Genomic DNA, 14,457 nt, shown 5'->3' with positions numbered 1-14,457 from the left:
AGAATTAAAGAAAAGTGGCTGACCTATCTGAAATGGGCGAAGGAAGAAAGGAGAGTGGACATTCAGTGGAAGCTTCGAGTCCTTTGTCCCTGGCTGGAAGAAGAAAAGGATGAATAGACTAAGGGGGGTGGGTTGGGGGTAAATGTAAAATGGATATCAGAAACCATGTAGAGAAACGGATAATGTATTAATAATAAAAATATACATATTAAAAAAAAAAGAAGATGGTGTCAACTCTTTGCCCTTCATCAAATTTGCTATTTGCTTCTAAGGAAAACACAGTGGAACTGCACATTTCCCCCATGTAGTGCAAATTACAGTGGTGGGGTTGGGAAAACAGCAGAGAGGTTTCCTCATCAAGCACTGCAGACCTGCTCTGAAATGGTGTGATTTCAGTATGAGCTGCCATTTTATGACTGGCCCCGCTCACCAAACCACCATTTTATGACTGGTCGTCATTAAAAAAAAAAAAAATTAAACAGTTCCCAGAAGCATAAAGACTTGCCCTCACCTGCTTTCAGTGGTCCCTCGAAGGACACAATAATGCTTCTTATGAATTGCTTTCTTTTCAGCAAAGTGAATGGCAGACTCAGTTTAACTTTGTGTCTGTTAAGGTATCGACAGCCATGACATTTACATCAATTATATTTCTGAACTATTCCAAGACTCTGTCAAATGTTTTTAAATGCCTGATAATGAAAAAAAGGAGCTTACAACACATGCTGTTTGCTAGAGATATGATAAAATTGTCGTCGTTCCACATCGCACTGGATCCTATGATCTTTCCCTGCCTTTGCCTTTCCCCAGAAGCTCCATAAGATTCCTGAAAAACTGACGTTGGAGGTCAAGGGAGCTTTGTCGACTAACTGCACAAGGCCTGGAGAGCTGCACTGGCAGTCACTTCCGTAATGCAAACAATAAAACTGACTTGCTTTCCATTATCCTAAATGTGTCAGGCTCTGTTCATTCACAAGGGACGGTGAGGACGGTGGGGAGGGACGGTGGCTCAGTGGTAGAGCATCTGCTTGGGAAGCAGAAGGTCCCAGGTTCAATCCCCGGCATCTCCAACTAAAAAAAGGGTCCAGGCAAATAGGTGTGAAAAGCCTCAGCTTGAGACCCTGGAGAGCCGCTGCCAGTCTGAGAAGACAATACTGACTTTGATGGACCAAGGGTCTGATTCAGTATAAGGCAGCTTCATATGTTCATATGTTTGGGGAGGGACGGTGGCTCAGTGGTAGAGCATCTGCTTGGGAAGCAGAAGGTCCCAGGTTCAATCCCCGGCATCTCCAACTAAAAGGGTCCAGGCAAATAGGTGTGAAAAACCTCCGCTTGAGACCCTGGAGAGCCACTGCCAGTCTGAGAAGACAATACTGACTTTGATGGACCAAAGGTCTGATTCAGTATAAGGCAGCTTCTTATGTTCATATGTTCACAATATTAATGAAAACTGTTACTAACCATATTCATTAATGCATATGAATGCCTACTAACATAGAAGCCGGGGTAGCAAGGAGGGAGGGGAGAAGAGCAGAGAGCAATTTCCCAGGAATATGTACAGAGCAGCTGTTCATCACACTAGTTTGCTTTGTTTAGCAGGAGATTCTGAGAGAGTTGGCCGCACAGCTATGTGGGTTCTGGGCTCTGAACCTGAAAACTCACAGGTAGCCACTGGAGCAATTACAGAATGCATTTAACATGCATATTTTGCGTCAAGCCTCATAGACTTGTGATGTTTTCTACCTGCTGAATTTTTTAGTTTGTGTTACAGTATTCTAGCTGGGAGGTTACTGTAGCTTGGATCCACTTGGCCAGATTGAACAGGGACAGGGGTGGAATTCTGGCAGGAGGTCCTTTGCATATTAGGCCACATACCCCTGATGTAGCCAAGAGGGGGAGCACTGGGAAAAGTCTCACATGCAAAAGCAACCTTTGGTTTTGGGAATTAAGGGGTAGAAATGATTGCTTTGATGTAGAAGGTTAAATGCCAATGATTCGAGCTGATCTCCATCAGTTCCAATGCCTTTCTAGCTGGAGTAACTCTGAAGTGTCCAATAAACGCAACTTTGTTTCAAAATACCGAGTCTGCTTACTTGCGAGCTTCAATGAACCCACGCCTGACAAAATGTATGACAATGGAAGAACTGCAGAACAGGGCAGCCTTCTGCTAAGTAAGAAAGATCCATTTCCTCAGGTCATCAGTATTTGAAAACAAAACCCCTATATATGCTGATGGCTGAAAAAGTTTGCACGTATAATCGGCATTCACAGCACAGCATTGGGAATGGCGTACGGACGCATGCATATGAAAAATATATTTGACTGGGTTATCTATGCTACTTATTTTAAAAATCTCACCAGTTGAAGCTGATTATAAAAACAGCAAGTTCATGAAACTGACTTTAGCAAGTCGCAGATAAGAGTTTTTGCATGGATGCATGCACTGGAATTTCAAAAAGCCTGTAAATGTAAATTTTACATTGATATTTGCTATTCATTATGGAAATGAAAGATAGAATCGAAACAACCTCAAACAATTCTATCGCTGTTGAACTGAGCAAAGATCCTTTTCTGCAGCAACTCTTCCAGAAGAACATATGAAGCTGCCTTATACTGAATCAGACCTTTGGTCCATCAAAGTCAGTCTTGTCTTCTCAGACTGGCAGTGGCTCTCCAGGGTCTCGAGCTGAGGTTTTTCACACCTATTTGCCTGGACCCTTTTTTGGAGATGCCAGGGATTGAACCTGGGACCTTCTGCTTCCCAAGCAGATGCTCTACCACTGAGCCACCGTCCCTCCCCTAATTGGCAGTGGCTCTCCAGGGTCTCAAGCTGAGGTTTTTCACACCTAATTGCCTGGACCCTTTTATAGTTGGAGATGCCAGGGATTGAACCTGGGACCTTCTGCTTCCCAAGCAGATGCTCTACCACTGAGCCACCGTCCCTCCCCAAATATATGAACATATGAAGCTGCCTTATACTGAATCAGACCTTTGGTCCATCAAAGTCAGTACTGTCTACTCACACTGGCAGCTGCTCTCCAGGGTCTCAAGCTGAGGTTTTTCACACCTATTTGCCTGGACCCTTCTAGTTGGAGATGCCAGGGATTGAACCTGGGACCTTCTGCTTCCCAAGCAGATGCTCTGCCACTGAGCCACCGTCCCTCCCCAAACATATGAACATATGAAGCTGCCTTATACTGAATCAGACCTTTGGTCCATCAAAGTCAGTATTGTCTTCTCAGACTGGCAGCGGCTCTCCAGGGTCTCAAGCTGAGGTTTTTCACACCTATTTGCCTGGACCCTTTTTTGGAGATGCCGGGGATTGAACCTGGGACCTTCTGCTTCCCAAGCAGGTGCTCTACCACTGAGCCACCGTCCCTCCCCAAGGCGGCTCTTTGGGATGAACGAATACTTGGTGTTTAGCTGAGTACAATCCAGTACATGGAGCTCTGCCAGAAGTGACCAATGCTTGGAAGTATTCTTTTTCTACTGGAAAAAAAGAGGTAAACCAATCCTTTTCAGTTTTAACTCAGGGGCCACTGAATTTAGTGGTTCCAAAGAAGAGGGCACAGCATTAGAGGCAGTGGTAGAACATGCTGACTTATGACGACCCCTCAAGAGACTAACGGAGGTGATTTAGCATTGCCTGACCCCACATAGCAAACTTTAGACTTCCTTGGTGGTCTCTCATTCAAGTATTAACCAGGGCTGACACTGCTTAGCACCCAAGATTTGACAAGATCAGAATAGTCTGGGTCATCCAAGTCAGAATATGGCAGGAAGTATATTTTCCAAAGATCTTACTTTCTCTCAAAGTGTCCGGGCTGTGGTTTAAAGAACGACAGGCCATACGATGTTTCCTTTGTACCGTAAGAAAACTGAAATGTCACCTTCTCTGCACGTCCGAAGATATTAGGGAGCTTTAGCCCAAGTACCTAGAAATATACCAGAGCAATCACTGACAAATACACAGTTTTGCAAGAACACTTGCACATTTAATCAATAGCTTTACCCAGCAAAACCATTCAATTCTTACTCCTCAGATTTTCAGCAGTCGTTCTGAACAAAAAAGTTTATAATCCCATTACAAAGAGCACATCATTCAACAGAAAAAAATATTATTATTTTATTATTATTATTATTAAAGATGAGATGGCTGGACAGCGTTACTGATGTAACTAACACGAATTTGAGCAGACTTCGGAGGATGGCCTGGCATGACTTGGTCCCTGGGGTTGCAAAGAGTCGGACTCAACTGTGAGACTGAACAACGAAGAGGATCATTTGGTGATAAGAAGCAGCCGGCATGGATTTCTCCTTAATAGGTTCTGTCAGACTAACTGTACTGCCTTTTTTGATTGGGTGGCAGGTTTGGTAGATGGTGGGGATAGTAATAATAATAATATATTTTATTTATATCCTGCCCTCCCCGCCTAGGCAGGCTCAGGGCGGCTAACAACAAATGCTGTGGATATTGCATATTTGGGTTTTAGTAAGATGCTTCACAGGGTTCTCCATGATGCTTTGATCGACAAGTTTGAGGGCTACGGATCAGATTTTAGGGCAGTTAGATGGATAAGGAATTTGTTGGATAACTGCACCAAAGAACGGCAGCTAACGGCTCCCTGTCTGATTGGAGGTTAGTATCTACCGGGGTGCTGCAGTTTTGGGCCCACTGCTTTTTAATATTTTTATCTATGATCTAGATGAAGGTGTGAAGGGACAGAGGACACCTAGCTGAGGGAGGTAGCAAATGCTCCAGAAGACAAGAGACAGAACACAGTCAGACTTGGATACATTGGACAAATGGGCATGTGTGAACAAAATGAAACTCAAATAGAGAAATGTAAGCCTTTACATCTAGATAGTAAAATGTTATGCACATATGCCGGATGAGGATACTCTTCTGGGTAATAGCATATGCAAACAGGATCTCTGGGCTTTGGTGGATTGCAAACTGAGTATGAGCAGCCTGTGTATGCCTCAGCAACGAAGGACAATTTGATCTTAGAGTGTCTGAACAGATGCAGTGTCTAGAATGTGACAGTACCACTGCATACTGCACTGATCAAACCCAACTTGAGTACTGTGTCTGGTTCTAGAGGCCTTTTTAATAAGAAAAACAGCATTAGGGTTTGTAGAATCTTTCGGGCTCAAGTGCCGTGTTCTACTGGAGAAAGTTTTCCTTCCAGACGTTTCGTTCTCAGCTGCGGAGAACATCCTCAGTGGCGTTGCAGCCGGAGCAGGCGCTCTGACCTTCTTGGCTGCTGTGCATTGAGTGAGGCCAGTGCTGCTGGAGAGCTGCTATTTCTAGGCTGGAGGGGTGGTGGTGAAAGGGCAATTGGTTTGTGGATGTGCCCATTGTTTGGTGGGGCTTCCTGGAAGGGTAGTGATAAGGAAACTGGCTGTTGAATGCGACCATTGTTCTGTGTTAATTGCTGGGAGGGTTGGAAGGGGTGTGAAGATAAGGAAGATGGTTGATGACTGTGCTGATTGTTCTGTGGAATGTGCTGGTTGTTCTGAGACTTTCTGCAATTTATAGTCTGTAGGGTGTTTTGCAGAGAAAAACAGACATTTTAGAACAGGTGCAGAGGAGAGCAATGAGGATTATTAGGGATTTGGCGACTACAAAGAAAGGCTGCGGAAACGGAGAATGTTTAGGCTGGAGAAAAGGAGGTTGGGGGGATATGGTTACTCTTTTTAAGTATTTGAAGGGCTGTCATTTAGAGGAGGGAAAGGGCACTGTTTCAGTTGGTAGTGGAAGATAGCGCTCATAATAATGGGTTTAAATTACAGGCTGGGAGATATCAGCAGGCTATAACAGAAAGCTTTTTAGCGGTAAGGGCAGTTCAGCGGCATTTGAGGTATGTAAGTGGAGACTGGACAATTATTTGACAGGGATGCTTCAGGTCATCCTGTGTGGAGTGGGGGTTGAAGCGGATGGTCTTTCATTAGGCCCCTTCCAACTTTTTAATTTTAATCCACCTGTAGTACCCCCACTTTTGAGTCCTGACCCTCAGTTTGGAACCAAGACCTACTTGTAAGCAAGTTCTGAATCCTGTTTGGAGATGCATCTGGCATCATTTCTTTCTGCTCATTAACCTTTTTACCATTTGCTTTCTAAACGCTATTTGGAAGACTTCTCCCCCTTCTCCTTTCTTTGCATTCACCTCCGACAACTCTGAGGAAGCCTTCCCCAGCTAGGCAGATTGCCACTTTGCTTGCCGTTTCCTCCATGCCTGCCTCCTTTCCCACATACGGCTGCCAGCCTCCAGGTGGAGCCTGGATATCTCCCACCTTTACAACTGATCGCCAGATGGCAGCGATCAGCTCCCCTGCAGAAAATGGCTGCTTCGAAGGGTGGACTCTATGGCTTTGTACCAGGCTCCCCTCCCCAAACCCGGACCTCTCCCAGATCCTCCCCCAAAGTCTCCAGGTATTTTCCAACCCGGACCTGGCAACCCCATTTCCATCAGTAAGTTTGTTTCCATTTAAAGTCCTCTGCTCAGGATAAGGGTCACACCCCTCCAAGGGTATGGGTCTACGAGTGTTAGCCCAGCTGTTCCCTCTTCCAGCAGAACCTCTGGAAGTTCCCTTTTGCTGTTTGGAATTCACAAGTCTCTGTTCCCAGCTACGCGCACATAAAATATGTTCATAAAACCTTGTCTTAAAAAAACATTTCATTCATTCCGAAGAAAAAAAAATTTATAGTGTTTTTTAATTGGTTCCCCAAATTTCCCAGGATTTTTTCATTAGGGGGGGAAAAAAAGGCAATTTCCTCTCTGAAATTTTCTGGGGTTTTTTTTATGGTTTAATATCTCTTAAGTCGAGTGTGGACTTCCATGTCCCCCACCTCCTACTGCAACCCAAAAATGTTCACTATGTGCAGTGAGGGGGGGAATCAGTGAAAATCCCCCATCGGCATCAGTGGAAATCCTCCGCAGAATCCAACCTATTCATTTAAGTGGAATTTCCTTACATGTAAATATGACTAAAGAGTCCCGTGGTACAGAGTGGTAAGCTGCAGTACTTCAGTTCAAGCTCTGCTCACGACTTGAGTTCGATCCCAAGGGAAGCTGGGTTCAGGTAGCTGACTCATGGTTGACTTAGCCTTCCATCTTTCTGAGGTCGGTAAAATGAGTACCCAGCTTGCTGGGGGTAAAATGTAAATGACTGGGGAAGGCAATGGCAAACCACCCCATAAAAAAAAAGTCTGCCATGAGAACGTTGTGAAAGCAACGTCACCCCAGAGTTGGAAATGACTGGTGCTTGCATAGGAGATTACCGTTACCTTTTAAATGTGACTAGGATAGAATATTTTAAATAATGTAGCCACAAAAACATTTATGTGGTAAATTGGTCTCTGTCACATCACCAAAAACAAAGATGCAGCAATTTATGAAAAAAAGTCTTACCATGCTCCCTTCATTGTTGCCAACCATTGTGTTATAGCTTCCAGTTAATCTTCTCAGCTCTGTAACTTCAAATGTTATATCTAAACCATTTGGAAGAGCATCATCTCCTACATATACAGAGGAATTAGTGAGGAGGACAGTAGCCACAATACATTTTAAAAATCCAACACTTTCAACATACTAATGGGCAACAGATAACTCAAGGTATTTCTTAAAACAGCTTCTTTAATGTTAAGAACACTGGAGTATTGAGAAACAGCTCTCTCCAGCAGCTTGGTACTCATAAGGCAGACAGATATAAATATCAAATAAATATTTTCAAATTTTTGCCCCCCCTATATTATTAACTTTTGCTCCCCTATATTATTATTATCCTGCTCAAACTCTCATGATAACGTTGTCGATTTTGATATTTGGCAATACTAAGGCGAAAGATTTATGCGATCTGAAGACAAACCAGCTCTATTAACATCTGAAACAAACCCAGATGGACATGATTTTATAATGCCATCGTAATGTTGTTACTGTGTTTTTAATTATTGTATGTTATAGTTTTAGAGATGACTGTATAAACCCCTATGTAACCCCATGCATGTTTTTATTATGTTCAGACAGTAAAGGCTATAGTCATATACAATCGATTATATTTACCTACCTACCATATGTTGTAACCTGCCCTGAGCTCACTTCAGCGGGAAGGGCAGGCTAGAAATTGAAAAATTAATAAATAAACTGATCACCCACTTTCCTGAAAAACTAGCCCTTGGTATTTCAGAAAGAGACACACTTACCTTGACATGTATCGATTAGAACTTCCACCTGTCTAAAAATTCCTAGACGGAGAAGATTTTCACGAGCTGCATGCGATTTCCTCATGACCTTCAAAAACAGATGAGGAGTTCAAATTCAAATAAAGCAGTACGACTGAATGTACGGGAACGGTTATTTGCAAAAGGCAGGCTTTAAAAATTGTACAGTTAACGTGCCATTCTATGCAGAGTTTCTCCAGGGTTACTGAAATCAGCAGGCTTAGTTTGGAGTACACAAAGGATAATCTCGGATAAACTCAGTATCAAATAAAAAGCTACATTTTCTCTAGTCTGTAGTTTTGTTAAGCAAATTAGGAAACGTGGGGAAATGCAGTCGCGAGGCCCTGGATGAAAAATTTAGGCTGCTAGGCAGGAGACTTAAGGCCAGGACCTCCAAGGTAGCCTTCTCAGAAGTACTACCTGTTCCACACGCAGGGATGGAGAGACAGGCACAAATTAGGAGTCTCAATGTGTGCATGAGATGATGGTACAGAGAAGAAGGGTTCAAGTTTGTTAGGCACAGGGATGCATTTTGGAACAAGAGACAGTCTCCACTTCTCCCCAGAAGGAACCAGGCTGCTGGCGCTTAAAATAAAAAAGCTGGCAGAGCAGTTTTTAAACTGAATCTTGGGGGAAAGTTGACAAGAGAGGAACGCCTCTGGTTCGGGATGGCTCATCTCAAAGAGATGAAGGGTTAGTTGTTACTTTTCTACAGAGCAATGGATTAGAGTTGTCCACTGAGATGGTGACAAACAATATGGACTGCTTGGCAAGGTCTTGAGGGAGCAGGAGGAAGGTTGCGGGCCTGGGAAATTTTAGATGTTTACAAATATACAAATGCTAGAAGTGTCTGAGGTAAAATCAGGGAGTTGGAATGCGTAGTGTTGGGGGGAAACATAGACATTTTAGGCATTTCAGAAACTTGGTGGGATGAGAAAAATCAGTAGGACATAGAGATTCCTGGATATAAATTATATATCAGAAGGATGGGGGGGGGAAGGGTTGGAGATGGGGTGGCTCTGTATGTTAGAGGGGGTACACAGTTCAGTAGGACGGAGGAGGTAAGATTTGCTTCTGGAAATGCTATGGATTGAAATAGTGGATCCCAAAGGAAGCTTAACTCTGGGAGTTTGTTATCGCTCACCAGATCAAAAGTTAGGGAATGATTATAAAATCATGAAAAAATTAAAGATAGCAGCTAGATGAAATAACTGTGGCGCAGAGTGGTAAAGTTGCAGTACGGAAGTCCTAAGCTCTGCTCACAACCTGAGTTCGATCCCAGCAGAAGCTGGGTTTTGGTAGCTGGCTTGAGGTTGACTCAGAATAGAAAAAGGCCTGCATCATTAACAAACAAAGTAAGGGAAGCTGTAAAAGGTAAGAAGAATTCCTTTAAGTGGTGGAAAGCTAGTCCCAGTGATATTATAAAAGGGAACACAGGCTGTGGCAAATAAAATGCAAGTTTGTGATCAGGCAGGCAAAAAGGGAATATGAGCAGCATATTGCAAAAAAATGTAAAGACCAGCAATAACAATTTCTTCAAAATACATTAGAAGTAAGAAAACAGCCAGGGAGGCAGCGGGGCCCTTGGATGACCAAAGGGTGAAAGGACTATTAAAGGACGATACGGAAATGGCTAAGAAGCTGAATGCATTTTTTGCCTCTGCCTTCACTGTGGAAGATGGGAAATGATTGTCCACTCCAGAACGGCTGATTTGGGGAGGGGTGTTGAAAGACCTGAGTCAAGTTGAGGTGATGAGAGAGGGAGTCCTAAGACTGATAGACAGTTTAAAAACTGATAAATCACTGGGCCCGGATGGCATACATTCAAGAGTTCTGAAAGAACTCAAATGTGAACTTGTAGATCTCCTGACAAAAATATGTAATCTTTCATTAAAATTTGCCTCCATTCCTGAGGATTGGAAGGTAAGTAATGTCATCCCTATCTTTAAAAAGGGTTCCAGAAGAGATCTGGAAAATTACAGGCCAGTCAGTCTGACATCAATACAGGGTAAGTTAGTGGAAACCATTATTAAAGAGAGAATTAGTAGACACATTGATGAACAAAAGCTATTAAGGAAGACTCAGCATGGGTTCTGTAAGGGAAGATCTTGTCTCACTAACCAGTTAGTGTTTTTTGAGGGGGTGAACAAACATGTGGACAAGGGAGACCCAATAGATGTTGTTTACCTAGACTTCCGGGCTTCGTTGCCACAAGCTCGGTGGGGGTCCACGGAGCTCGTCTCTAGTGACCCCCCCCCAAACCAGGCGGTTGAAGAAGTGCCGCAGCTGTGGCATCTCTAGGGAGACCCTGGAGGGGTCTCCTGTCAGCAAGGGGCTCCGCAGGGAGCCAGAGAAATAGCGGCAGCTGTTCCCTGTCCTTCTTGTTTGCTCCAGTGCTCCACCACCACGGCCGCCAATATGACAGAATTTCTTCTTCTAAAAAGCTTCTGATGCATCACTCTTCTACCTTAGGCACTGAAATTCTACTTCACAAGTAAGTTTGCTTTTCAATACCATCGGCTAATGGGTCGTTTTACATAACAAATGGGACCCTTCAAAGTAAGGGAAAGAGGTGGATTCCCCCCCCCACTTTTCCGTGAGCGTGGCTTCAAAAAGACAAAGAACAACTCTGAGCATTTACAACAATCCGAATTAGACTGAATATAGATACTTAAATCGACCCGGTTTACGACTGAATAAGTGACAAGGAGACCATTACCCAGTTATAATTTGGTCTGAACAAAAACGACATATAGAGACAGAAATGCCGAGTACGTTGGAAATTCGGAATATGTTCTTTAGGTTTTTTTTAACATGAAATTAATCTATATACTTTAGTAATTATGTATGTTTTGTATAGTTTAGCAAAAGCATCATACAGTCAGTTTAGATTCAAGTAACATTTAAGTGTATCCAACAGTTACGCTAACAGCACAGCCCACAAGTTCCACCTTGATTAAATCAGCTTTGCAGTCCAACCAAGCAAGTATATGGAATGAGTGACAACACTGAGTAATTACATTACTAGCAGCAACTGAAATTCCGGAGGTACACACCTACTCTCTAAACCAATTATTTGTTTAATACATACCTGTGACGTCAACACAAAACTTGGCTAACTCTGCGCTTAGATTTGTATTTTAGAACTGGCAAAACGTTAAAAGTTTTGCGTGCTTCATAAAATAGGCTCCATTCATTCCACTTACATCAATAAGGTTTTTAGCCTTGAAAACATCGCAAATTTCATGCATAATAATATCGTCTTTAGTCCTTCCAAGCCCATCGAAGTGTACATGCTGAACCACAACCTACAAATGAAATGATCACCATCAGAATATTAAAGCTGTAGAGATTTGATAATAAACAGCTAGACAATATCACATTAAAGTTGACAGCAGTTTGAATGTTTTGGGTTTTGAGTATCAAAGGTTATCCACATATGTCATGGGAAGGATTTGTGTTACAACATGTCAAAATTGAGAAAATGTTAACGACATGTTAGGAGTTCCTTGTTTTGAACCTGTTTATTATTTTATCAAATTATTACTTAAACAATAGTTATAAGATGTCAAGAAGGTACTGGTAGCAATTTAAACTAATTAAACAATTCTAACTAGCGTCAGAATGCCATCATTGCTGCCAGATTAATTCAAATTATGAATTTTTAAATACATCAACTGGTTTTTAAATAATGTTTAAAGTTCTTACTGTTAAATTTAATGTTTTTATTTATTATTGTATATGTACGAAATGTTGTTAGCCGCCCTGAGCCTGCCTAGGCGGGGAGGGCGGGATACAATAAAATTTTACTTACTTACTTAAATGATGGTAAATGGAAATATATGCAGAACCACCTTTCCAATTTGCCTCCCTTAACCCCTTTCAGGTTATGGAATACGGACTAGTGTGCTGAATTTTGTGAGGCAGAGAAGGCCGACTTTTTCCACCTGTGGAAATGTGGGCATGTAAAAGACTACGGTAAAGACTACTGGAAGCTACTAGTAGGAATTGCCAGTTGGACTGGAGAGCTTACTGTCAAACTGTGCAGTCAATATACCTAAAAATCTTCAACTGTAACTTCACATATGTTTTACCACAGCCTGACTGGCCTTTGCTAGGAGCTGGAAGAAAAAAAAAAAGGCCCAAAATTCATGACTGGATGATAAAAGTAAAAGAGACCTACACATCGGTAAAACTAATGGCCCACTAGTAACACAGAGATACTTCCAGATTAGACTCATTATGGTTGAGGGTTGGGCATAGAATGGAACTTTCACAGGGAGGGCGGAACTGAGTGCTTTTGCAGGGAGGGCGGGATATAAATTGACTAAAATAAATAAATAACTTGCAGCAAACTGTGAGACACAGAGTTCTTAATTCCACAGGCTTTTTATGGTTTAGGAACCTATGTTCACCTTATACCTATTAAGAATATCTCTTATGCATATCTATTACACACATCTATTTTTATGATGCATATCTTTTTGCTGTATTGAATATTAAAAATATTCAACCATTTGAAATACTTAATAATAACTAAAGTTACTCTACTACAGCTTTGAAGGTTGTTAATTTTGATAACACCTTGCCTCCTTGAGCCAAGCGATGTTTGGATCTGTAAAACAGCTGTGCCTCCAGGCCTTTGGTTGAGGTAGCCAGGTGTTCAGGAAGACCTTAGCCCCACCCTCACCCCATGCTGCTGATACTACTGATATCGTTCAAGTATCACCCACTACTGTAGCCCAATTTATGAAACTGAAGACCAGTTAAGTCCAGCTGGAAACCCTGTGTTTTAAATGACTGCTGTTTTATTGAATTGTTATTTATATTGATTGATTTTATATGTTTATTTGCAGGGAGAGTGGAATATAAATTTGAATAATAAATAAGTAACTTATTAAGTATTAAACTACTATTTGATCATTTCAGCAGGACACGTTGTTGTGAATCCAAATCAGAAACAGGAAAAAAAATCAATCTAGTTTGAACACCACGTTGTCATTGGTCTTAGTTGACAAAATGTTACGTCTATAGTGTATACGTTCATTTACTTATTCTACGCACACAAATGTTAATATAAGAAGAAAACTCTCGTTTCTCTGCCTAAAACTGCAATATCATCATGATCATAAACAGCAGTACTTGAGCAAACAACCAGCTCTAGTACTGCTGTTTATGATCATGATGATATTACAATTTTAGGCAGAGAAACAAGAGTTTTCTTCTTATATTAACATTTGTCCACCCCCAAAATCTTCCAAAACAAACCACTGCTTTGTACCAGGGCAAAAAAAATACAAATAAATTATTTCTGATATCACAGGAATCGCTCTCAATATATTCACAATGTATATAATCACATCAGCTTCTCTGAGCTGGCACCCAAGCACATAGATTCTGAAGATTTTACCAGTCAGAACCCTCCCAATTTCTGTCATGCTTTGTTATGGGACCTGCAAGCTCTAATTAACGGATGCCTATTGATGTATGACGGTTGTACTAGTTTTAGATGCAGTTCCTTTTGTTTCCTTTGTTCCTCCCCCCTCTCCTTCACCCCTCCTTTCATCTGCTTGCTCTCTTTCCCCCCCCCCCTAATGGCCTGGGAAGATATCTTGGGAAGTCCTTGGGAAGCTGAGTTATGACATGAAACACATTTCCATGCGAACTGTTTGAGCTCTGGAAACACTCACACGCTGACCCTCCCATCAGGGCCATTGGACATGGCCTTCTGGTAACACCAAGCAGTGTTTTGATTACCTTAAAAGCACTGTCTTTTATTTTCTTTTATTGCTGTGGCTAGAATGTGGGGCTGGGAGGGGGGAAATCAGGGGTTATTTTAGATCTGTTTGCTGGATGTACGCTATTCTTGGAAAGTCCCTTCACCAGAGAAGAGACTTCCTGCAGCAACTCAGAAATAAAGCGTCATCTGTCTTTGGAAAGAGAAGTCTATCTGCACGTTACACAACACCTTTCTCCAATTCGAAGAACTTGGCAATCCCTGACTTCACTTAAGGGTATCAATATGTTATATTAATTACTTCTTCTCTTCTTCTCAAAACACACGGAATTTCAGCTTTAGTTATTCGTTACACTAAGTGCCACATGCTCTCTTTTAAATAACACAGGTGTAGCATATTGTAACCCCTTCAAAAAAGTTACTATGCTGTATTGGAGACCAGGGTATTTTTTTTTTTAATGAATGAACTACATCTTAGTGACTTGGATTAAAATTAGAC

At 42.0% G+C, this 14,457-nt stretch overlaps 1 protein-coding gene across 1 annotated transcript in view; it reads right to left on the bottom strand.

Moving 5' to 3' along the window:
• Positions 1 to 14,457, bottom strand: part of SAMM50 (SAMM50 sorting and assembly machinery component) — a 60,010-nt gene that overhangs the window by 41,486 nt on the left and 4,067 nt on the right. The window contains exons 3-6 of the mRNA XM_060257552.1: positions 11,428 to 11,529; positions 8,204 to 8,291; positions 7,413 to 7,519; positions 3,802 to 3,932 (exon numbers count right to left, since the gene is read on the bottom strand). Of these exons, the coding sequence (XP_060113535.1) occupies positions 3,802 to 3,932; positions 7,413 to 7,519; positions 8,204 to 8,291; positions 11,428 to 11,529 (428 nt within the window). The remainder of the gene's footprint in view (positions 1 to 3,801; positions 3,933 to 7,412; positions 7,520 to 8,203; positions 8,292 to 11,427; positions 11,530 to 14,457) is intronic.

Source organism: Heteronotia binoei, chromosome 17 (assembly GCF_032191835.1).
Source record: "Heteronotia binoei isolate CCM8104 ecotype False Entrance Well chromosome 17, APGP_CSIRO_Hbin_v1, whole genome shotgun sequence".
NCBI classification, from domain to species: domain Eukaryota; kingdom Metazoa; phylum Chordata; class Lepidosauria; order Squamata; family Gekkonidae; genus Heteronotia; species Heteronotia binoei.
The sequence above is the reverse complement of the archived record's forward strand: the minus strand, read 5'-3'. Positions and strand labels throughout refer to the sequence as shown.